At 41.2% G+C, this 23,815-nt stretch overlaps 1 protein-coding gene across 1 annotated transcript in view; it reads right to left on the bottom strand.

Moving 5' to 3' along the window:
* Positions 1-3,397: 3,397 nt before the first annotated feature.
* The window catches only part of LOC112217088 (metabotropic glutamate receptor 2-like), a 65,210-nt gene continuing 44,792 nt past the window's right edge, over positions 3,398-23,815 (bottom strand). Inside the window, exons 3-6 of the mRNA XM_024377385.2 lie at positions 20,821-21,661; positions 12,025-13,088; positions 4,168-4,345; positions 3,398-3,846 (exon numbers count right to left, since the gene is read on the bottom strand). Of these exons, the coding sequence (XP_024233153.1) occupies positions 3,773-3,846; positions 4,168-4,345; positions 12,025-13,088; positions 20,821-21,661 (2,157 nt within the window). The 3' untranslated portion in view covers positions 3,398-3,772. The remainder of the gene's footprint in view (positions 3,847-4,167; positions 4,346-12,024; positions 13,089-20,820; positions 21,662-23,815) is intronic.

The following is a 23,815-nucleotide window of genomic DNA, read 5'->3' as shown; positions in this document are numbered from 1 at the left end:
TCTTTTTAAGTGGGAGAACTTGCACAATTGGTGGCTGACTAAATACTTTTTTTGCCCCACTGTACATATTCTTCATTTCTTTACACTTGTGTGTATAAGGTAGTTGTTGTGAAATTGTTAGGTTAGATTACTCGTTGGTTATTACTGCGTTGTCGGAACTAGAAGCACAAGCTTTTCGCTACACTCGCATTAACATCTGCTAACCATGTGTATGTGACAAATAAAATTGTATTTGATTTGACTGAAAGACGAATGAGGTCAGTGGCGGTAATGCACCTAATTTCTGAAAGTTGCCAATCGCAATATTACGTCAAGAGAAGAAAAAGCCTGGAAGGAAGAGCGATGACTAGAAACGATTCGGTTGACCGATTTATTTTATAAGTTTTATAAGATTATAAGTTATTATAAGTATTTTATAAGATTAAAATATATCTAAAGTGTCATCTATATTTACAATTCCCTTATCTAAACAAATTAATAATTTACCTAACTCTTAGCGTTTATCAAGTTGTAAATTACACTGAATGGAGAATGCTGTTATTTCTATCTGAAAAAAATGTAATAGATGCTTTTTCCACTTGGAACCGGTACATTTCGCAAGACCTTAGTAATGCTTTCCTCGCTCGTAAAGTTGATGGAATTATAAGGGAATTAAGTCAAGGTTAGAATACGGCGTATCTGTAGACACACCTCCACCACACCTTCATTTATTTGATCTCCACCCAATACAAATAGCAAGTGAATAGTACAATATTCTCATGGTTAAGTTCGTCAGAATACGCATAGAGAGAAAAGTGCATTAAAAGTTAAAAAGTTAACTACGTTCTTTGGACGTATGCTTAACTTGGGTTGGAATTGGGCCCATGGAGTGGCATGGCCAGAGATTTGCTAACTCAGGACTATTACAGCAGACACTTTAATCCAGAGCGATTTACAGTGCATTCATTTTAAGATAGCAAGGGAAGAACCACATTCACAGGCATAGAAAGTACATTTTTCCTCAACAACGTAGCTATCAGCAGAATCAAGTGCAAGTTCTGGTTTTTGGGGGGGCTGGTTCCACCATTGGGATGCCAGGACCAAGAAGAACTTGGACTAGGCTGAGGGGTGGGAGTGCCAAGAGACCTGAGGTGGCAGAGCGGAGTGCTCGGGTTGGGGTGTAGGGTTTGAACATAGCCTGAAGGTAGGGAGGGGTTTTGCTCTCTTACAAAGTGCCTGTATATTGTATTTCTAGGCTACCTCACCAGTAACTCTATATTTTATTTTATTAAAGTTAGTCCTGATGTCAAAAAGCATAAATGATACCTTCCTCTTGGAAATGTTGCACATGTAGGAAATTGCAGTTGTCCTTCTAGAATATAAGGGTTGACATGATAAAGGCTATATTAGTGCTTTAAAAAACCTGTTTTATATTTTTGATTGAGAGGGACTGGCTGGTAGTAGAGGAATAGAGGTCTGGGCCTCAGTCCCATCCACATGTCTCTGTGGTAGGCTTGGCTACACCCCATTACTACAACACTGAATGACTCATCTGAGCTTGTCAGAAATGGATCAGCCTTGTGAGGAGCCAACTACTCATCAGTTTTATGAAAAATAGAATAGGCTGTCATATTAGGCCATAATGAAGTGTGCATGGTCTGTGTTGAACCTAGACATTACAACACATGGCCTCATCTATGGCACATTAGATTGTGTTAATCGTCTGTTCTTTATCTGGGATTAATATAATGTAGGTACTGTCTGGGATTGTACCAGTTAAATGTATCAGCATCAATAATGTCAAATCACTCAAATTAGAATCGTAATTTGTGACAACAATCATGTAAATGTAGTAGATGTACCAGCTGGATTTTGCCTTTGTGGAGAAAGTTCACTTCATGCCCACACGATGGCAGTGTTGAATCATGGTTGTGGTCAATTGTTCTAAGAAGAATCTGTCTCGTTCTCTTTCGACTCTTCCGCAGTACAACTTTTGTTTGGTGTATTTTCAAAGGCACCTGCAGAGGATTTTCTCTCATATAAAGTCATGTAGATGCTCCAGCTCATTTTCACTGAGAGGCTGTGGTCTGTTTAGCCTGCATGCTTTGCAGATGGTGAATTAAATAGACAAATATTTGGCAGCTTCCCATTTACTGTACACTTACCAACTTACACTGAATGTACAAAACATTAAGAACACCTTCCTAATATTGAGTTGCATCCCCCTTTTGCCCTCAGAACAGCCTCGATTTGCCAGGGCATGGAGTCAAGATGGTGTCAAAAGCGTTCCACAAGGATGCTAGTCCATTTTGAATCCATTGCTTCCCAAGATGGCTGGATGTCCTTTTAGGTGGTAGACCATTCTTGATACACACGGAAAACTGTTGACCATGAAGAACCCAGCAGCGTTGCAATTCTTGACACAAACCGGTGTGCCTGGCACCTACTACCATACCCCACTCAAAGGCACTTACATCTTTTGTCTCACCCATTCGCCCTCTGAATGGCACACATACACAATCCATGTCTCAATTGTCTCTAGGCTTAAAAATCCTTCTTTAACCTGTCTCTTCCCTTTAATTTACACTGATTGAAGTAGATGTAATAAGTGACATCAATAAGGGATCAATACTTTCACCTGGGATTCACCTGGTCAATCTGTCTTGGAAAGAGCACATGTCCTCAATGTTTTGAACACTCCGTGAAACTAAAGTGAGGAATTGCACAAGCAAATAGTATTTTATAGGGGGATTGTATGATAAATATTTGAATCACATATTGCATACAGTAATATTTGCTTATGCTTCTCGTCTCAAGGTGATTTGCATTATTTCTCCTGACGTTAGAGTTTAGAGTTAGAATGTTAGAGCATTCAAGAGTTGAAGAGGCTCATTACGTGGCAATTGGAGGTGGGTCAAGGTATGCCACTGGGAATTAAGGTACGCTTTGTCTGGCTGGGAGTGGCATTTGTAAGCTGCTGGTATATTTTTTTATCAGTAATGGGTTCCTGTGATGTGGCTATGCCAGTTATCAGGCCGCCTGAAAATGCCACGGTGTTAAATACTTGAAAATGCCAACTGTTGATGTAGTTTGAGTTTGAAGTTCTTGGAGGTGTTTCTGAGGGTTACTCATGCCGAGGCTCCAGGGTGATACAATTCTGTGATGACATTAATTTTATCCACCTTTCCCCAAATGCTCTGTGGGATTCAAGAGCAGCGGTAACACGTAGAAGAATGGTTTCTATGCAACATAATACTTGAACTAAAACACATACACTAGTGTTTGATCACCTCCTTGGTGACTGTGTTAAGTAATGTGTCTTCTGATTGAATGACAGTTTTAACTACAACACATTTTGTTTCAGCCAGACAGCCTGTGTATGAGAGTTATAAAATATTCAACACATCTGTAGTTTTCATATTAATAAAAAAAAAACGTTTTATTTACATAAATTACAAGAAAGCACAAACTGGTTCACCAAAATCTACATTAAAAACATCTTGTATATATTACATTTAACAGATTTACTATAATTTACTCCATGTCTGAAGTAAAATCTTCAATAAAAAGAAGGGCTATAATACTGAATCTTTGACATCTCTTTTTAAAATCGCTACCAGTCAGAGAATGAAAACAGAATCGGGACATTGTACTCACAGCACTAAGAGGATAACAAAATCTGGACAATCTTCTGTGTGACCTCTTTATTATCTGAAACAGCTGATTCTTGACTAGTGGTTATAGAAGTGTATACAATGGCAGCAGAGGAACATGAGGCTCAGTCTGTCAGTCTTCACAAAGATGAAGTCGTGGAGTCCACCACTTCTCGACCATTACACACCGTTGGTACAATATTGGAGGCTGAAGCTGCAGAAAGAGAATAGACCATTTTCTACAACACTTCCATCAGATTACAATCCACTGGCAGTCAGATTAGAGGTTAGAGAAGAAGATGGAGTAGAAAAGAACACCTCATTCTAAACTATAGAGACGCTGGTCTGACAGCTCACCACAGGGGTGTTCTCAAGTGACGTGCTGTATCACGCAATGTGTTGAAACATCTCAGTGATTAATAATGATTAATAATGATAATGTAAAATTACATTAACAACCACGATGGAAATAATAATGATGATGATGGTAATGCTGATGATGGCGGTTGTGTTCGCCTGCCGGCGGGGTTTGTACCTTGAGAGAAGCTGGATCCGGGGCCGGTGGTGACGCCGAAGCGGGTGGTGGCCACCCGGAGCGAGGTAACATTCTTCTGGGGCTGGAACAGGATGATGTGGGTCTTAGGGGCGAAGAGGCAGCCCAGCACCACCGAGCCACTCAGACTGACAGAGATGCACATGGTGGTGGTTTGCACCTGAAGGGGGGAGAGGGATAAATAGAGAGGATGGGACCAGAGACAGCGATTACTCATCTGATAAAGCCAATACATACCATATTACGGACAGGGTTGGGGAGTAATTGATTACATGTAATCTGATTACAAGAAAACTAACTCCAATCAGTACTTTTGTAAACCTAGATGATTGGTTCTTGGATACCTATACATTTCCCAATGACATTCAATTCAGCAATAAAAAAAGGAGCAAGTTTAAGTTTGTTCCGCCTGAGCGAGTCTGACCCCTAATCAAAGGGCTACCCAGACCCCTCTTTTACTCTGCTGCTACTCTCTGTTTATTATCTATGCATAGTCACTTTAACTCTACCTGCATGTACATATTACCTCAATTACCTCGACTAACCGGTGCTCCCGCACATTGACTTTGTACCAGTACCCCCTGTATATAGTCTCACTATTGTTATTTTACTGCTGCTGTTGAATTATATGTTACTTTTATTTTACATTTTTTACTTAGCTATTTTTTACTTAACTCTTATTTTTCTTAAAACTGCATAGTTGGTTAGGGGCTTGTAAGTAAACATTTTACTGTAATGTCTACACCTGTTGTATTCTGCGCATGTGACAAATAACATTTTATTTTATTTGACCACAAGTCAGAGACCACTATGATGGCACAGCAAATGCGTTTGATGGATAATTTGTTTTCTTCTAATGCCTTTTAAGAGAAAAGCAATCGCCCAAAAATCTGATTACGTTACTGATACAAATTCTGGACAGGTAACTAGTAATTGTAATGGATTACATTTAGAAATAACCTACCTACCCAACCCTGATTACGGAACACAACACAGTAAGCAGACAATCTCAGGAAATAGGTTACATGTGTGCCTGTGTGGTGCTACCAGCAGTATCTGAGAGGAGAGGGGTGTGAGTGAGTGAGCTGTTCGCCTGTCAGTCCCTCAAATCATCCTAACCCCCCCGTCATCTCCTTCCATCCGCCCACATGCAGTTGTGTGTCATCAGCCAGTCCTTTTATATACAGCCAAGCTTTGTTTTTGTCTCTTCCCAGATTACTGTTTCGTTATAGTGCATTGCTGCATGGTGGGTGGGTGCTGGGTGGATCTTACCAGTCTGCCATCCACACACTTCCAAGGTGTCTGTCCATGTCTCCCTGAATACTAATATCAGCATTAGAATGAGCTGGGCTGGCAGGCAGAGAGCACCCAGCGGTGGACATGCTGTTCAAGCTGTGCTGTGGCCGTTCACTCACTGCTGTCACTGAATGCAAATTCACCATAACATGACACAAGTGAATCTTTGAGTTGTATAGTTCAATTTGAAATAAATAATTGATTTGTTGACTGTCTCAACTATCAGTCCCTTTGTTGAGCTGTACATTATGTTAAAAAGTGAATCCATCGGTTTAAATCTGGTTTATAATACAACTAAATGGTGGTAAACGGATGTCATCCTCATGTAAATAGCTGGATATTATCAAATAGCACACAGGTCCTATATCCCACAATTTTTATTCAAAAATAGTTTTAATAACACGGCAATACTACATAATAAAGTGTTAAGCAAATATATTTCTTAGGAAGAGCTGAGAGATGAGAATCTGTCTTCTCAGTGTGGGATTTAATTGTTCCTTATGAAAACTGACATACAGTAGATACAGATTGTTGTAAGTACATTCGATAAGACTTTTAGATACAACCCACTGGGCACAGACGTCAATTCAACATCTATTCTACATTGGTTCAACAAAATGTAATTGAATTGACGTGGAAACAACATTGATTCAACCAGTGTGTGCCCAGTGGGAAGTGTCTGTTTTTAAAAAGCTGTGTAGCCTGTGGTAGCCATACACACTGTCTATTCAGGTGTGGTTTTCCACCTAGAGGAAGCCAGCACAGGAAGAGTGCGCTCATCCTACATTTTCAGCCTAGTAACAGGATGTGAAGGTAGAGCATGAATGGATGATTTCAGTGTTTCTGTTGGATTGTAGAATGAGTATATGAAATAAATGTCACCAATAAAACCTAAAGATACAAGTAACTGTCAAAATACAGTGTTCAATTGGGTTGAGATCTGGTGGCTGAAACACACACACACACTTTAAACCCCCTATGGTCATTTGAGACCCCTTTTTCAAAGTCAATGAGATCTTTTCTTCTAGCCATGGTAGCCAAAATATTGGGCAACTGGACAATTTTATACATGACAATAAGGATGATGGGATGTTAATTGCATAATTAACTAAGGAACAGGGGTGAAAGTAAGGCGGTATGTTCCGGTAAGGCGTCCTGGCAAAAGACACAGTGGGGGTACGCCGTACCAGTAAAACATGAGCCTATCACAATAATTCAAACAAAATGTCAAGAGAACTGTAGGATATTACACCATTATTAATCATTACCTCATATCATGAAACATTTGCGAATGGACTTGAAAACATTTGGTATAGACTAAATTCCAAAATGCGATGTGGTTAGACAACAAAAAAATACATTTTGCAAAGGCAGGGATGAGTGGCCAACACAGACGCGTGTGGATGCATAAATTCTTCCCTCCTGTCAAATGTCATTACACTTTTTGGTGTTTTGTGTAACAAATGTCTCTTTCCATTAACCACTGTTTGGAGGTTGTAGATATGTTGCGAGTGGATGAACGTGCAAGTGTAGCCTAGTAAAGGAGCCCTTAAAACGATTGTTTGACAATCAGATAAAAACATCATGACTGGTTGTGTTTATGCCACAATAAAAGATGAGCAAATTTGAGATGAATATGCTTTTTTGTGTATATGGAACATTTCTGGGTTCGTGAAACATGGGACCAACACTTTACATGTTGCATTTATATTTTATTCAGTGTACTTTGTATCCCTCATTTACTCAAGTGTTTCCTTTATTTTGGCAGTTACCTGTACATCTGATCGTTGTACAACAATGTACAACCCGAGCTGCAGAGATTTGTAACAGCGTGGGGTAAGATAGCTGATGATGCCTTTGATTTGTTGAACCCCATTTTTGGCATCCATGATTTAAAAGAAATCTTGAGGAATCAAATGTAGATACTTCTGATCTATGGGTTACATGAAACACGGGCACTCTTAGCCTTTGGATATGACTGATGTTTCAGTCACAGAGGTTGGAGAAAAAGCTGCTTGTCCCCTTCAGGGATGACATCTTTAATATTTCATTTGGTAATCATGTTGTAATTCATGCCTCAGTACACCATATTTTGCCTGCTTAAACGTTTCATGGATGACATATGTAAATTACTGTTTGATTATTCAAGCAGAGATTTCTGAAATCTCAGGGTGTGAGGACAACCATCTCATAGCAAGAGTGTAGCAGAAAGAACACAGCACAGTGACACAGTGGCTTGCGAAAGTATTCACCCCCTTGGCATTTTTCATATTTTGTTGCCTTACAACCTTGAATTAAAACTTTTGGGGGGTTTGTATCATTTGATTTACACAACATGCCTACCACTTTTAAGATGTCAATTTTATTTATTTATTGTGAAGCAAACAAGAAATAAGGCATAACTATTCACCCCCCCCCCCCCCTCTGGGATTTTTGCCCATTCTTCAAGTTGGATGGGTTCTGCTGGTGTACAGCAATCTGTATTGGATTAAGGTCTGGGCTTTGACTAGGCCATTCCAAGACATTTAAATGTTTCCCCTTAACCCTCTCGAGTGTTGCTGTAGCAGTATGCTTAGGGTATTGTACTGCTGGAAGGTGAACCTCTGTCCCAGTCTCAAATCTCTGGAAGACTGAAACAGGTTTCCCTCAAGAATTTCCCTGTATTCAGCACCATCCATCAATCCTTCTATTCTGACCAGTTTTCCCAGTCCCTGCCAATGAAAAACATCCCCACAGCATGATTGATGGTGTTCTCGGGGTGATGAGAGGTGTTGGGATTGCGCCAGACATAGCGTTTTCCTTGATGGACAAAAATATAAATTTTAGTCTCATCTGACCAGAGTACCTTCTTCCATATGTTTGGGGAGTCTCCCACATGCCTTTTGGCGAATACCAAACGTGTTCGCTTATTTTTTCTTTAAGCAATGGCTTTTTTTTGGCCACTCTTTCGTGAAGCCCAGCTCTGTGGAGTGAATGGCCTAAAGTGGTCCTATGGACAGATACTCCCATCTCTGCTGTGGAGTTTTGCTGCTCCTTCAGGATTATCTTTGGTCTTTTTGTTGCCTCTCTGATTAATTAATGCCCTTCTTGGCTGGTCCATGGGTTTTGGTGGGCAGCCCTCTTTGTGCAGGTTTGTTGTGGTGCCATATTCTTTAAATTTTTTATAATGGATTTAATGGTGCTCCGTGGGATGTTCAAAGTTTCAGATATTTTTTATAACCCAACCCTGATCTGTACTTCTCCACAACTTTGTCCCTGACCTGTTTAGAGAGCTCCTTGGCCTTCATGGTGCCGTTAGCTTGGTGGTGCCCCTTGCTTAGTGGTGCTGCAGACTCTGGGGCCTTTTGGAACAGCTGTAATACAGTGGGGCAAAAAAGTATTTAGTCAGCCACCAATTGTGCAAGTTCTCCCATTTAAAAATATGAGAGAGGCCTGTAATGTTCATCATAGGTACACTTCAACTATGACAGACAAAATGAAAAAAAAATCCAGAAAATCACATTGTAGGATTTTTTATGAATTTATTTGCATGTTATGGTGGAAAATAAGTATTTGGTCACCTACAAACAAGCAAGAATTCTGGCTCTCACAGACCTGTAACTTCTTTAAGAGGCTCCTCTGTCCTCTGTCTCCACGCAAGATCTCACCTCGTGGGGTCAAAATTATCACAAGAACGGTGAGCAAAAATCCCAGAACCACACGGGGGGACCTAGTGAATGACCTGCAGAGAGCTGGGACCAAAGTAACAAAGCTTACCATCAGTAACACACTACGCCGCCAGGGACTCAAATCCTGCAGTGCCAGACGTGTCCCCCTGCTTAAGTCAGTACATGTCCCGGCCCGTCTGAAGTTTCCTAGAGAGCATTTGTATGATCCAGAAAACGATTGGGAGAATGTCATATGGTCAGACGAAACTAAAATATAACTTTTTGGTAAAAACTCAACTCGTCATATTTGCAGGACAAAGAATGCTGAGTTGCATCCAAAGAACACCATACCTACTGTGAAGCATGGGGTTGGAAACATCATGCTTTGGGGCTGTTTTTCTGCAAAGGGACCAGGACGACTGATCCGTGTAAAGGAAAGAATGAATGGGGCCATGTATCGTGAGATTTTGAGTGAAAACCTCCTTCCATCAGCAAGGGCATTGAAGATGAAGCGTGGCTGGGTCTTTCAGCATGACAATGATCCCAAACACACCGCCCGGGCAATGAAGGAGTGGCTTCGTAAGAAGCATTTCAAGGTCCTGGAGTGGCCTAGCCAGTCTCCAGATCTCAACCCCATAGAAAATCTTTGAAAAGTTGAAAATTCGTGTTGCCCAACAACAGCCCCAAAACATCACTGCTCTAGAGGAGATCTGCATGGAGGAATGGGCCGAAATACCAGCAACAGTGTGTGAAAACCTTGTGAAAACATTTGACCTCTGTCATTGCCAACAAAGGCTATATAACAAAGTATTGAGATAAACTTTTGTTATTGAACAAATACTTATTTTCCATCATAATTTGCAAATAAATTCATTAAAAAAATTTAAAAATACTTTTTTGCGCCACTGTATACTGAGATCATGTGACACTTAGATTGTACACAGGTGGACTTTATTTAACTAATTATGTGAGTTCTGAAGGTAATTGGTTGCACCAGATCTTATTTAGGGGCTTCATAGCAAAGGGGGTGAATGCACATGCATGCACCACTTTTCCAATTTTTGTTTTTCATAATTTTTTGAAACAAGTTATTTTTTTCATTTCACTTCACCAATTTGGATTATTTTGTGTATGTCCATTACATGAAATCCAAATAAAAATCCATTTAAATTACAGGTTGTAATACAGCAAAATAGGAAAAATGCCAAGGGTTTGAATACTTTTGCAAGGCACTGTATATCCCTCACAGCAGACAAAACAAATCACATGAGCCACTATTTCAGTTCAGTTGCACCAGAGATAATCAGAGTGGTCAGATTAGTTATCTGTGTTGATCTGACACTCTGTTCTGTCCGTGTCCCACTCTTTCCCCTCCCCCTTCTGCCATGAGGTAGGGTCACTCTGAAGCCCTGGGAGACATACCATAATCCCAACGCACGGGACACAGCTGGGACTCAACGTCCTGCTCTTTCACACTCCATTCCACACAACTACGCACAGGGATGTTCTGTCCCACCTCCAGACCTCATGCTCTCCAGCCTGCCCATCTGTGTCTGCAGAAGTATAGGGTCACCAGGGGACCTCTCTCTGCCTCTCGCCCCAGCTCCAGTCCACAGAGGGATCCCAGAGGGAACCAAACACCACAGAGCTCAGTATGTCTTTCTGGAACTCTCTCTCTCCGTCATCAGATCTTTAAGTTCAAGACTTAACAATCCAAGTATGATTAGGTCACTTGGCCACAGAAATATTTTTCAGGCTGTTATGCTTTTTGCTCTGCTGTCCACACACCACATACACACTTGTGTAAAGTATACACATACAATATTAACGCAGTGTTGGAGAGCATTACTTAATAAATCCATTGACTAATCGTTTGTTCTATGCTAATTGTCATTCAGTAGCTGATTTCAAGTGTGTTTTCAGTCCAAATCCATCCCACCTATTAAAACATATATGATATGATCTCCTCTGAGCCTTTGTTCTCATCTGGAGCAGATTTTTCAGCCACATGAAAAGAGAGCTGCTGCTTTTATCAAAGTTGAAGAGAAGTGTTCAAAGGGATTTGATATCTCTCATCTCAACTCGCAGGTGCTTTAGAAAAGATTCAATGCGCCAAACTCACATTCCCTGACTTATGACTATTAGGACACAGGAAAAACACAAGTAGAATTAACATCAAAGGGATCCATTTTGTGTGTCTTCAACCTCAGCTTGTAAAGTAGATATATGTTAGGCAGTGTGTTGATGTTGTGGTGTTATTCTTTGGAAAAGCAGTGACTATTTATACCAGAATAACAACATTTCTGGGCTCTATTTGACTTAACAAGGACTTGAGTCTTTTATGTTTTACTTCAATCCATATTTTATTGACGTACCCCCCCACATTCTGAACTTGAGCACCATGCGTGACAAGAAGTTGCCCCCATCCCGGTAATTGGGCAACATTTGCAAATGTTTTGTTTTCTGAGTGAGGGAAATGTTGTAAATTAAGATGACTCAATGTATTTTGAAAGATGAGATATCGAGGTTTATAATAAATACAGCTTTGATGTCATACAAACAAGTCAAACACACGTGAGTCCAAATGTGAACTTCACATCTCCAAATCATAACACATGTAATATCTGTGTCAACATCTATGATCACTGTGTTTGATGTGCAGTTACAAGATAACATGACGTCATACCCCGGGTTGTTCTGGACAGAGTGAACAGATGTTCCTATTAACTCCAAACTGTTCCCTTTCAATTGCTACCATACTTATGTATTTTCAGATTTATTATGTAAGAAACATTTCAATTTGGCCCTATCCATATATATGCCAATTCCCATGAGTGTAAAGAGTTAAAACTACATATCTCAAGTCTGAATCTGGCCCATAGAGTTGGTAACTCACCCTGTAGTCGCTGGCCGTGACGTAGAAGATGGGCTGGAAGGCCAGCCAGATGATACAGGTGGTGTACATGGTAAATCCAATGAACTTGGCCTCGTTGAAGTTCTCTGGACACTTCCTGGTCTTGAAGGCGTACACGGTGCAGAGGATGATGAGGATGCAGTTGTAGGTGAGGGACATGAGCATGCTGGAGTCTTTGCTGTTGCACTTGAGGGTAACTATGTCCCTCCTCTCTGGGCTCACCTCCTTCCTGACTCCTGGGGTCTCCACCAGCAGCCAGACCACCACCACCACCAGTTGGCAAGAGATCAGACCCCCACAGATGGCCACCTGGGAGGCAGGGCTGATGAACCTCGGCCGCTGGGCTCCATCCTTCACTCCGCTGAAGATGCGTGCGATGCGGTTGGTCTTGGTGAGGAGCGCTGAGTAGCAAACAGCGAAGGAGGTGCCCAGGCCAAGTCGACGTAGGGTACACACAGCCATGGAGGGCTTGGCGATATAGATGAAAGTCATGCTGTAGCACATCAAAACACCCAGCAGGAGAATGTAGGACACTTCCCGCCCACTGGCCTTCACCACGGGGGTGTCGTTGTGCTTGAGGAAGAGGCCAATGATGAAGAGTGTACACATCATGCCCAGGCAGGAGATGGTAACCGGGCCTATAGCCCAGGCGTCCTCCCAGCGGATGTACTCCTCAGGCAGGTTGTAGCAGCTCGTCAAGTTGGCCAGGGGCCATTCGCCAAACTTGCAGTCGGCGCAGGTGAACTCATCCATCAGGTACTGGTAGGACTGGCAAGGGATGCAGATCCAGCAGCACACGTCTCCAGGCTGCATGCTTTTCACCTCGTTCTTCCTGCAGGGGTCACTACACTGGGAGGTGGGTACAGCATGACCCTCCCAGGGGATCTGGCTGGTGTTGAAGGTCAGACTCTGGGCCCAGTAGCCCACCTTATGGTAGACATAGCGCCCGTCCTCTTTGTGGTAGTGGAATATGTTGTAGCGGCCCAGGCTGTCTCCAAAGGCATCGAACCTCACCATGTTCTCTGTGTCTGCTGGACGGAATGGAGCTGAAAGAGAAGACCATGGACGTGTTATGATAGTTGAAAGTCAAATAAGCAAATTAATGTCTATCCATAACAATACAATATATGATCAACCCTTTGAACTCTGACTAAGATTGGTATTTTGAATTAATTGTGTTTTTCTTTCCTAGCATTATGTGTACAATGAACCAAGGATCTTGGCATCGACATGTTTTGATGGAATGAGCTTGTTTCTGCTTCATCACTTCACCTCTCTGTATCTCCCCTCTGACATTCCATTCCTTCCACATGGGATTGAACAGTAGCTGATGCATCGGGGACACAGGTGCAAACCCAGCATTTACATAATTGAAGCCAGAAGGTTGACTCTGTTTTCTTTGACACAGGTTTATTGCACTTGAATGTGAATGCGATTCAGAAGTCTGTTTTACTATTCAGGTGCCAAAAACTATGGGTTTACAGCAGATTATTCCATGGCATTGTTGAATACTCGTTTCTTATTGGCTTGAAGGGAATGATTTCCCTATAACGCACAGCATATTGCCATGGTAGAATTCAATGGCTATAATTCATTCTTACATGTTTTGTTTGAATTGCTTTATAAAGCAAAAGTCGATTTCAAAACATTATTGGTATTGTTGAATTAGATTTTCGTAATAGCAAGCTAGGACTAATGGTTGGTTAGCTAAACAAGCACATCTGTTTGTTTAGTTACCACAGCAGCTACTGTAGCAATCTAGTAACAAGGCTATATACAGGGGGAACTGGTACTGAGTCAATGTGCGGGGCTACAGGTTAGTCAAGGTAATTGAGTAAATATGTACACGTATGTAGGGGTAAAGTGACTATGCATAGATAATAGATAACAAACATTAGCAGCAACATAAAAAGGGGGGTCAATGCAAATAGTCCAGGTAGTAATTTGATTAACTGTTTAAGCCTTTTGGACCTTGACTTCCAGTACCGCTTACCATGCGGTAGCAGAGAGAACAGTCTATGACTAGGGCGGCTGGAGTCTTTGGCAATTTTTAGGGCCTTCCTCTGACACCTCATGTTATAGTGGTCCTGGATGGCGGGAAGCTTGGCCCCAGTGATGTAATGGGCCATACGGACTACCCTCTGTAGCGCCTTGTAGATGGATGCCAAACAGTTGCCATAACAGGCGATGATGCAACCAGGCGGTGATGCTCTCAATGGTGCAGCTGTATAACCTTTTGAGGATCTGAGGACCCATGACAAATCTTTTCAGTCTCCTGAGGGGGAATAGGTGTTGTCGAGCCCTCTTCACGACTGTCTTGGTGTGTTTGGACCATGACAGTTTGTTGGTGATGTGGACACCAAGGAACTTGAAGCTCTCAATCTGCTCCACTACAGCCCCGTTGATGAGAATGGGGGAGTGCTTGGCGTTGAACACATTTCTACTCTAAATGGCCATTTCTAGAGGCAAATGTGTTAAATTATAAAACGGGTTGTTTGGATCCTGATTGGTTGATAGGGGACAACAACTCCCGCAAAATACCATAATTCCACAGTTGCAGGCAGGAAATTAATTAACTTTATCTCCCTCTGGGAAAAAAATCACTACTATTTGGTTTGCAACAGTTGAGGGTTTTATAAATCTACCAGTCTCCCTCCTCTATGACCTGTGCAACAATGTATCATTTTACAAATGTCATCTCTCCCGTGCGAGTAGGCTAGCCAGCCTAAGATTGAACAATGAACGTGAAACGAATAATTTACAAGGGAAACCGGCGCAAGGCAGCATATGTAGGCCTATTGGATATTTATTAAATCCTTATTTATTGAAGTTATTGTCTCTCATCATCATTTAATCTGAGATAGATAGCTACATGCCAATTATATAGCAAAGTCGAATTAATAGAATGATTAGAATGAACGACTGGGTCAAAACATGAGAAAATAACTAACGACCAGCCCGCTTGGGTAGCAACTTCAGAATGTAAAAGTTATCCGATGCAGGCCTGGAGGCAAGGGAAATATCTGTGAGTGGCCATCGGTGTGAGAGCTCACTCAATAGTTATTGGCAGCCCCTAACATGGAGAACATAAAGTGCTGGCGCGCCATTTTAGCTGGCAACGATGTGAGAGGGAAGTCCCATTCTCCGCCAAAGAAGAGGAAATCACTGGCAGTCACTAACCAGTTCCAGGACCATGGAGAGTTCTTCTAATGGCGTGCCATCAACGGAAACTTCACTATTAACGGAAACTTCACTATTCTCCCAGAAATCGCCAGCTAGGTTGGTTAGCTCGGACTCGCCAACCATAAATTGTTGCCTATGTAGGAATATTGGATATTTATTAAATAATTCTTTATTGTAATTCTTGTCTCTCATCATCATTGCATGTCTGCTAGCTAACTACATGCCAACGATTTGTTTAGCATAGCAACGTCGAATGAATAGAATGATTAGAATGAACGACTGGGTCAAAACATGAGAAAATACAGTATATCCATAAAAATTATGCTGATTCATGATTTCGACTGGTTTAAAAAATCTGCCAGCCTGTCTGTCTCATCTGGACTCCCGAAACGTTCATTACCATAGGACAGCTAGAGATCGAATTTCAATATTGAAACAATGTTGCAAATGTTGGCGAGACAGACAGCAAGGTTATTCAAATCTCCACTGTTGAAAATCAAATGCTAGTCTAGAAGGGAGATCATGTCTAGATGCTTTTCCTGAGTAGATCTAGTATATAAATTGCCTGGCTGATCTGATGAGACAGTGGATTGTGCGGTCAGATGGAACAGAGTAAATAGGCATTTCAACGTCATAGATTTAGCCTGTGTTAATTTGTGGAATACGGTTTTAACCAATCAGCATCCGGGATTAGACTCACCCGTAGTATAACACACGATAATCTCTGGGTTCAAGGGCGTTATTGCTTAATTATAACCATGGTATAAAAGGGATAATTAAATCGGGCTCCATGTGTTCTCTGGAAAGGTCAGTTCCACTCACCTAGCGCGTCATGGAATACACCTTCCACGTTGTTTATTATTTCCCTAGAACGCATAGCCTCTTGTTAATTATCCATTACTTCATCACCCTGGAATAAACAGTTACAATCCCTTTGTACCATGTCAAAAAGATTGAAAATTAATAAATCCATAATGTCTAACTATGGAAAAACTATTTGCAAGCCATGTATAGAAATATCAATGTATTTATTGGATTTTTTTTAGAACCATTCTTAGCTGAATAGGCCCGTTTCTTTTAACTAGAGGAAACAGGGCTTTACTATGGATGAAGGATCATTTGTGACCCTGCTGTACTGCCTTCTCCCCACAGATGTCCATACACTTCAGGCCATTGGACGATTGTAGTCTTGTAGTCCAATCTGATGTCTTCTGACAGCAAGATCCCCTGGGGATCCATCTAAAATCCATGAACGGCTGAGATGGATTGCTTGGGTAAAGCAACCCTCATGGACTTCAAACCACCCACCATTACTCATGCATGAAAATATTATTGCCTTTTACTCCATCAATACTTTAAGACTACTTACTCAGTCAATGGTTTAGTAGTTAGATAGTCAGAGCATTTGGCTTGGTGGTGTTGTACAGATGTGTTGATGCTATAGGGTTTTAAATAAATGATCTGTTACACTTGCTAACTATCTCTGCTCACCACATGAATGAGAGTGTCAATGCCTGATGAAAGTGTTTATGTACAGTAATTCCTATTTGTGATATCCAGGTTCTGGGACAAATCACTGTCCTCACACTCCAGGCAGATGAGATGTGTGACAAAATGAGCCTCAGAGAGTGAGGCTGGACATGGATGTTTCATCTTTGCAAATTGAATCGTTGCAAGCTGTTATCTTCAGCAGTATTATAAACAACAACTTGAATAAGTCATAGCACTGTTCCTATGTTTAGGTAGGAATTGATACAATGGATCTAATTTGATGTAATCAAATTTGTCACCAAGCAGGGAACTCATGGGTAGATTATGATTGCAAGATATCATGCAGTGTAGTTTTAATTTTCAACATTATGTGGTGAGAGGATAATTAGAGAAAAGGATAATATAGATAGACCAAATTAAGTACTAATAACCGAGTTGAATATGGTCTATTTGTTCTCTGGCAATAATCTAAAGAGAAATCACATTCTTAGGATACAGTTAGACTACGGAGGTCATCAAATGTTGTCAGCCGCTGGTGATTGTCATGCAAATCACTGCAGGTCTCACAGTAATTGACCTTTATTTAACATAAACACGTTTAGCATCTCCGGCTTCCACACTTAGCAGACCTTTGGAACATGTACAGTTTTAAAAAGTCTAATAAATCCATTTAATATAGCCTACACTATCACAATAAATCCATGATTTATTTTAGGCAGGTCTAAAGAAACATTATGGTATGAAGAAAATGTAGCCTATTTCAGAAGAACAGAATAGCATATTCTGAGCCATCAATATGTTAGGCCCTGATCTGGCTATGCCATATAGCTGTAGGCTACACTAGTTCATTAGGCGAGATTTGCTTATAATTCCCATGGCATTATTTTATATTATTTTATAGTAAGAACAATACAATTGAACATAGCTGAATAACATCGAAAGGATATTTTATCCAAACGATTTACGAAGGAGTGAGCACATGCGGCTATTCTGTGTTGAGTGGTTGACAAAGAAACAGGTCCTCCTACATGCTTCATTTAGAGTTATTCATGCAGATTTAGTTGTGATACAAACGTTAGGCTATATGTTTTGATTTCTAATATATTCTAAGGCTGCATGATGCAACTCTAATGAAATTGAGTTGCATTAAAGGCAGGCTGCACACACTTCATCAGTATCTCATTCACAATTTGGCAAGCACTGGATAATTTCTCACCCATCAGACTACTCTCAATTTATTATCTGGTATTTACGTATATCCTACTAATGCTGTATATGTGTGGAATATCTTTTTATTTAGAATGACCCACAAAATAACAGATGTCATCAGTAGCCTGCACTTGAATAGCGAATGGAGGTTACGTTTTAAATATACCATGTATGCTACACCGTTCGTAAAACAGATTAATGTGCATCATTTATTTTATTTTATTTTTTATTATTTTATTTTTTTGCATTTTCCAATTAAGAACATTCAAAACAAAAGTGAAAAGATATTAGACAACGATGGGACAAAGTGACAGTTACAGACGAGCTTAACAAAAAAATAATTATAATTATAATTATATATACAAACATACAATAAGAAAAAAATAATAACGAGACATTGGATCACCTGCCATAGGCTACATATTATACATTACGTGTGAAACATTATGTGAGGATTATATATAGATTCAATCAATGAGATGCGGGCGGAGATTCTCCATATAGTCAATAAAAGGTTGCCAAATTCTGTAAAATGTCTTTAACTTATTCCTCAAGCAGTAAGTGATTTTCTTCAAAGGGATACAACTATTAACTTCCGATAGCCACATTGCAACTGGCAGGGAGGAATCCAATTTCCATTTCAAGGCAATACATTTCTTGGCAATCGCTAGCAATATTTCTGTTAGCTTTATAGTATGGCTTTGCCTAAGATTGGTGTTAGTAAAGTTACCCAGTAGACAGACCGCTGGGTCTAAAGGGAATGCAACCCCATGAATTGAGGATATGGTATCGCATACCCCCTGCCAGAAACCGTGTAGTTTTGAACACTGCCAAGTGGAATGGAGGAATGTTCCTTCATCTGAGCCACGTCTAAAACATAGGGAGGAGATATCTGGGTTGAACTTGTGCAGTCTAGATGGGGTGATATAGAGCTGATGGAGGAAATTAAACTGGATCAGTCTGTATCTGGAGTTCAATGTGGATGTAACACCATCCCTGCATAGGTCACTCCATAGATCCTCATCAAGATCAATACCCAGATCTTTTTCCCATCTAAGTCTGGGTTTATCTAGCCCAGGCAGTGTTAGTCCTGACATAAGAGCATCGTATATATGGGAAATGATCTTGAACAGTGGTTGGTCAGCGTGGCAGAGTTGTTCAATAGGTGACATCTTAGGTAGGTTCCATTGTCCCTTGAGAGTCACCCTAATAAAGTTTCGTAGTTGTAGGTAGCTAAAGAAGTCCCTGTTAGGCAAGTGGTATTTCTGTTTCAGCTGATCAAAAGACATAAGAACTCCCTCCTCGTAACAATGTTCCAGAAGAGTGATTCCCCCCCCCCCCTTATCAGACCATGGTCTAAAGTTACTATTCTGGAAAAACATAGGAATCAATCTATTGTTCCATAAAGGGGTTTTAGGGGAAAGGAATCCCTCTCGTCCGAACAGCTCATGCAGTTTGCACAATGCCAGGACAGAATGTATGATTAAAGGGTTGTCTGTGATGGTTTTTATAGATTTTCTGTCCCATTTGTAAAACAATTCTGCCCCAGTGTCATCATTTACCTCAAGCTTTTCAATGTTCAACCATGAGGGAGAGGGACCATGTGCATAATTTTAAGAATTTAGCAATAAATATAGCTAAACGAGAAAACTGGGATCCTCTTTTAAAAAATGTCCAGTCAAAACTCACACGATTGCGCAATAACTGGGCTTATAAGAACATGTTTCTCTAGGCTCTGTAGGCTATGGGCTCTGGACTCTCCAAACCTTAGAGGCTTACAGCCTATGGGCTCTCTAAAACATATAGGCCTATGGGCTTGGCTACATGATACATGCGACTGATTTGAAAAATTGCATACACTGTTCCTTGCCTTTTAGACTGCACACACTGGGCATCATTCACAAGTGATAATATTCTCACCCATCAGACTATTCTCAATTTAATCTGGTCTTTACATATACTAAATTTTTTATGTGTGAAATTAGTTTTGATTTAGAAAGGCCATTATCATACATCTTTCGGAACAAGAGTAGTGGAAAAAAGACATGTCATCTGTATGCACTTCAATAGCAAATGGAGGACGCTTTTCTGGTGTTTCATTTTCATGCCAGCCAGGTAGGCTACTCCAGGTGTAAAGCAAAGCAATGGGCTTAATTTTAGGAAGTGTGTGAAATAAATATTGTAAGCCTATAGAAATATGATTGGGTCCTCCTCTTTTTAATAGAGGCCATCAAAACTATGTTTTCTCACGCAATTGCATAGCCTATAGAAATGTTGTACAACATGGGCTTATAGGAACACATTTCTTTCCATGCATCAACCAGCTATAAGGAGCTGGCTCTCACTGACCAACAGGTGATCATATTCCTCTCAAACTGTGAATGGCAGGGCTCCCATGAAGTGTTTGATTTGATTTTCGATTTCATTTGCATTGATGACACAGTGATTAGAGGGACAATAGAGTGCAGAGTATTGGCGTCGCAGGAGGTTGGTGGCACCTTAATCGGGTTGGACAGGCTCCTGGTAATGGCTGGAGCGTCAAAAGTGGAATGGTACCAAATATAGCAAACGTATGCTTTCCATGTGTTTCACGCCATTTCATTTGCACCATTCTGACCATTATTCTGAGCCTTCCTTCCCTCAGCAGCCTGCTGCTGTTTGGTAGGTTACTAATGACCATAGGCATCATTAGAGCACAGTTACCGTGGCATGACCCAGCGGTCACGTGGAATTTGACTTGGAATTTGACTCGTGACTGCCGGTGTGGCGGTAATATGGTCACGGTAACAATCCTAGATATAGTATTTTTTTAAGATATAGAACATCTCATTTCTCTGTATACAGTATAGTCATGTAGCCTTGTCATAGCCATACACATCAATCTTCTTAACTCACCATCAAACTTGGTCTTGAGAATATACTCCCTGTAGAACCTCCTGCCGTTGCCTGGCTTCAGAGCATCACAGACCTTGGTGGTGGAGTTGGGGCACAGTGTCTGCCTCATGTTGTGCAGGGCATGAGCCATGGCATAGACAGCATTCACCACAAACATGATCTTCGACTCCGGCTCAAACAGGCCATCGCGCAGTGAGTGCTTCCCACAGCCCAGGTCATGGAGGCTACACTGGAAACGATTCTCCCAGAACTCCCTGAACCAGGGGTTACGTGTGTTGTTGTAGGGGTTCAGGCCTGTGAAGTACTCAGCAAACTGAAGGATTGGGTAGGAGGCCAGCTCGATGGTGAAGGCCCCATCTGCCACAGCCTCGCTGCCTCTCACCACGCTATCTTGTCTCCCCCAGCCGTCGCTGGCCACCCAGATGAAGGACACGTTCATGCGGTTGGCGGCTACCAGCAGTTCCCGGGCGTCCTCACTGCGTGTGAAGAGGATGACCACCTTGGCGTTGGACTTCTGCTGTAGTGAGCGGATCACCTGGTCGTAGCTGTAGCGGTTCATCGAGCGGCTCACCTTAGCTGAAGTGGCGATGCAGATCTGGCTGGCGCGGGCTTCCTGCTGGAAGGCATCGATACCTGTCTCACCGTAGTCGCCCTCCGATGCCACGGTGGACACGTAGGTCCAATTGAAGTAGCGCAGGATCTCTGCCATGGCCTTGGCCTGATAGAAGTCAGGGGGCACCGTGCGGGCAAAGTAGTCATAGCGGCTCTTGTCACTGAGCTTGGCACTGGTGGAGGCGTAGCTGATCTGAGGAATCTGGAAAAGACGAAGGAGGTTGGCCACCTGGAGAGGGAGAGAGGTACCATGAGACCATGATCAAGATTTCAACAATACTGTAGGTATTTACTGTACCTAGACTTTACACCGGGGTTCCCCAACTGGCAGCCCACAGGCCAAATTTGGCTCATATTAGTTGCCCCCCTGAGTTCTCAACTAAATCTAGTTGATGATGCCTGCTTTACACCCTCATAATAGTACTGGTAAAGTTTAGTACTATCTGTTATACATGTATTACAATTCACTGCATTAATGGTATCTCTGATATTTTATTGAATCAAAACAGATATTGCATGTGGGTCATTTCTTTATAACTCATAATTTCGTAAGTTGATGAAATGAGCCATATCTGATACAGAATACTGTAGTCTCACTAGCATTTTGGCCAACAGGGACAATCAGTCTCACTCCAATCTGTAGCCTCTCATCTCCCTCTGAGTCCCAGCAGTGTATTTCACAAATCTCCTTTCTGCTGATTGTGTGACAACATCCTGGGGATGCCACGGGCTCCAGGGATGCCCACATAGCCTACTACCCAGATATGTCATATCTGATCTACCACATTGTCAACAACATCCACCAATAAAGCCATGCAATATCAGATGATTCATTGGCTTGATATGGAAACACACGATATGAACTACATTTAGATATAGATTATTTATAGATTCATTTAACTATAAAGAAATGCACAGAAAAAGACAGACACTCTAACGATCGTTGTTGGAAGGATTGGACCAAGGTGCAGCGTGGAAGGCGTTCATCATAGTAATTAATGTAAACCAGCAACAAAACAAATAAAGAGTAACAAAACAAACATCCAACTTTGAAGGGCTAAAAAGCAACAATACAAAATCAAGATCCCACACCAAACAGGTGGGGAAAGGCTGCCTAAATATGATCCCCAATCAGAGACAACGATAGACAGCTGCCTCTGATTGGGAACCATACCAGGCCAACATAGAAATAAAAAAAACTAGAGTACGCACCCTAGTCACACCCTGACCTAACCAAAATAGAGAATAAAAAGGCTCTCTAAGGTCAGGGTGTGACAGACACAGAGAGACAGACAGAAGGGGATTCTGGTCTGACCATGCCAAAGAATGCCACGCCACATGTATTCTCTTTTAATTCAGGGTCTCACTCTCATAGCATAACATCCTGAATTCCAGCAAACCTTTCCTTTAATGAAATTTGATAGCACATCATGATTTACGTAGGCATTCAATACTATGTTTGACATTTAATTTGTGCAATTTTAAGATACAAGTCAAGAATAAGAAAATAGATTTCTAGGTGTTCTGAAATTATGTTGAAATAGTATGCACGGCCATATATAGAAGATCAGGGTTATTTGACCAAGACCTCTATGAGATATCTAATTAATTCTGTATATCATAATAATTAACGATTATTAAACATTTTTGCTAGTTGAAAATGCAGCGTAAATGAAGCCAAACATTGGGAGATGTCAAGGGAAATCTGTTGTGATGTGCCTAAATGAGTCTTAATCACAGGACTCTTTATTACGTTTTCTGTTTTGCAGACGCTCTTATCCAGAGCGACTTACAGGAACAATTAGTGTTAAGTGCCTTGCTCAAGGGCACATCGGCATATTTTTCATCCTGTCTGATCTGGGATTCAATCCAGCAACGCTCTTAACCGCTAGGGTACCTACCCTCCTTATTATTCTGAGATCAGAGGGATGAATACCAGATGTGATTTCCTAACTGAGATATTTATTCAAATGAATGCATTAATATTACACAATACATTCTACAAAAGCAAAATCAGAAGCAGCTGAAATTGAACCCAAGACCTCAATTGTCCAGATACAAACTAGTCATCCATCTAGACTCTAAACCTCAGAATGTCATATATGGTGATTTATATTGCCACGGTATGCGTCACAGGAATTATTGCTACACTATTACAGTAATATGTAACTAAAATATCTTGTTCTTTAAACAAGAGACGGTGGAAGTCAAATAATATAATAATAGTCAAAATAGTTCTTACGTTTTATGCATGTTGCCATAGAAACGGTTTATAACATATGAGTAGTTGTCTGTTTAATATTTGAAAAGTGTGTTTCCCTGGAGGCTTCCTGCCTGGCTGACTAGAGATTCCCTGACTGGGAGCCCTAGTTATTATTGCCAT

Source organism: Oncorhynchus tshawytscha, linkage group LG02 (genome assembly GCF_018296145.1).
Source record: "Oncorhynchus tshawytscha isolate Ot180627B linkage group LG02, Otsh_v2.0, whole genome shotgun sequence".
Taxonomy (NCBI): domain Eukaryota; kingdom Metazoa; phylum Chordata; class Actinopteri; order Salmoniformes; family Salmonidae; genus Oncorhynchus; species Oncorhynchus tshawytscha.
The sequence above is the reverse complement of the archived record's forward strand: the minus strand, read 5'-3'. Positions and strand labels throughout refer to the sequence as shown.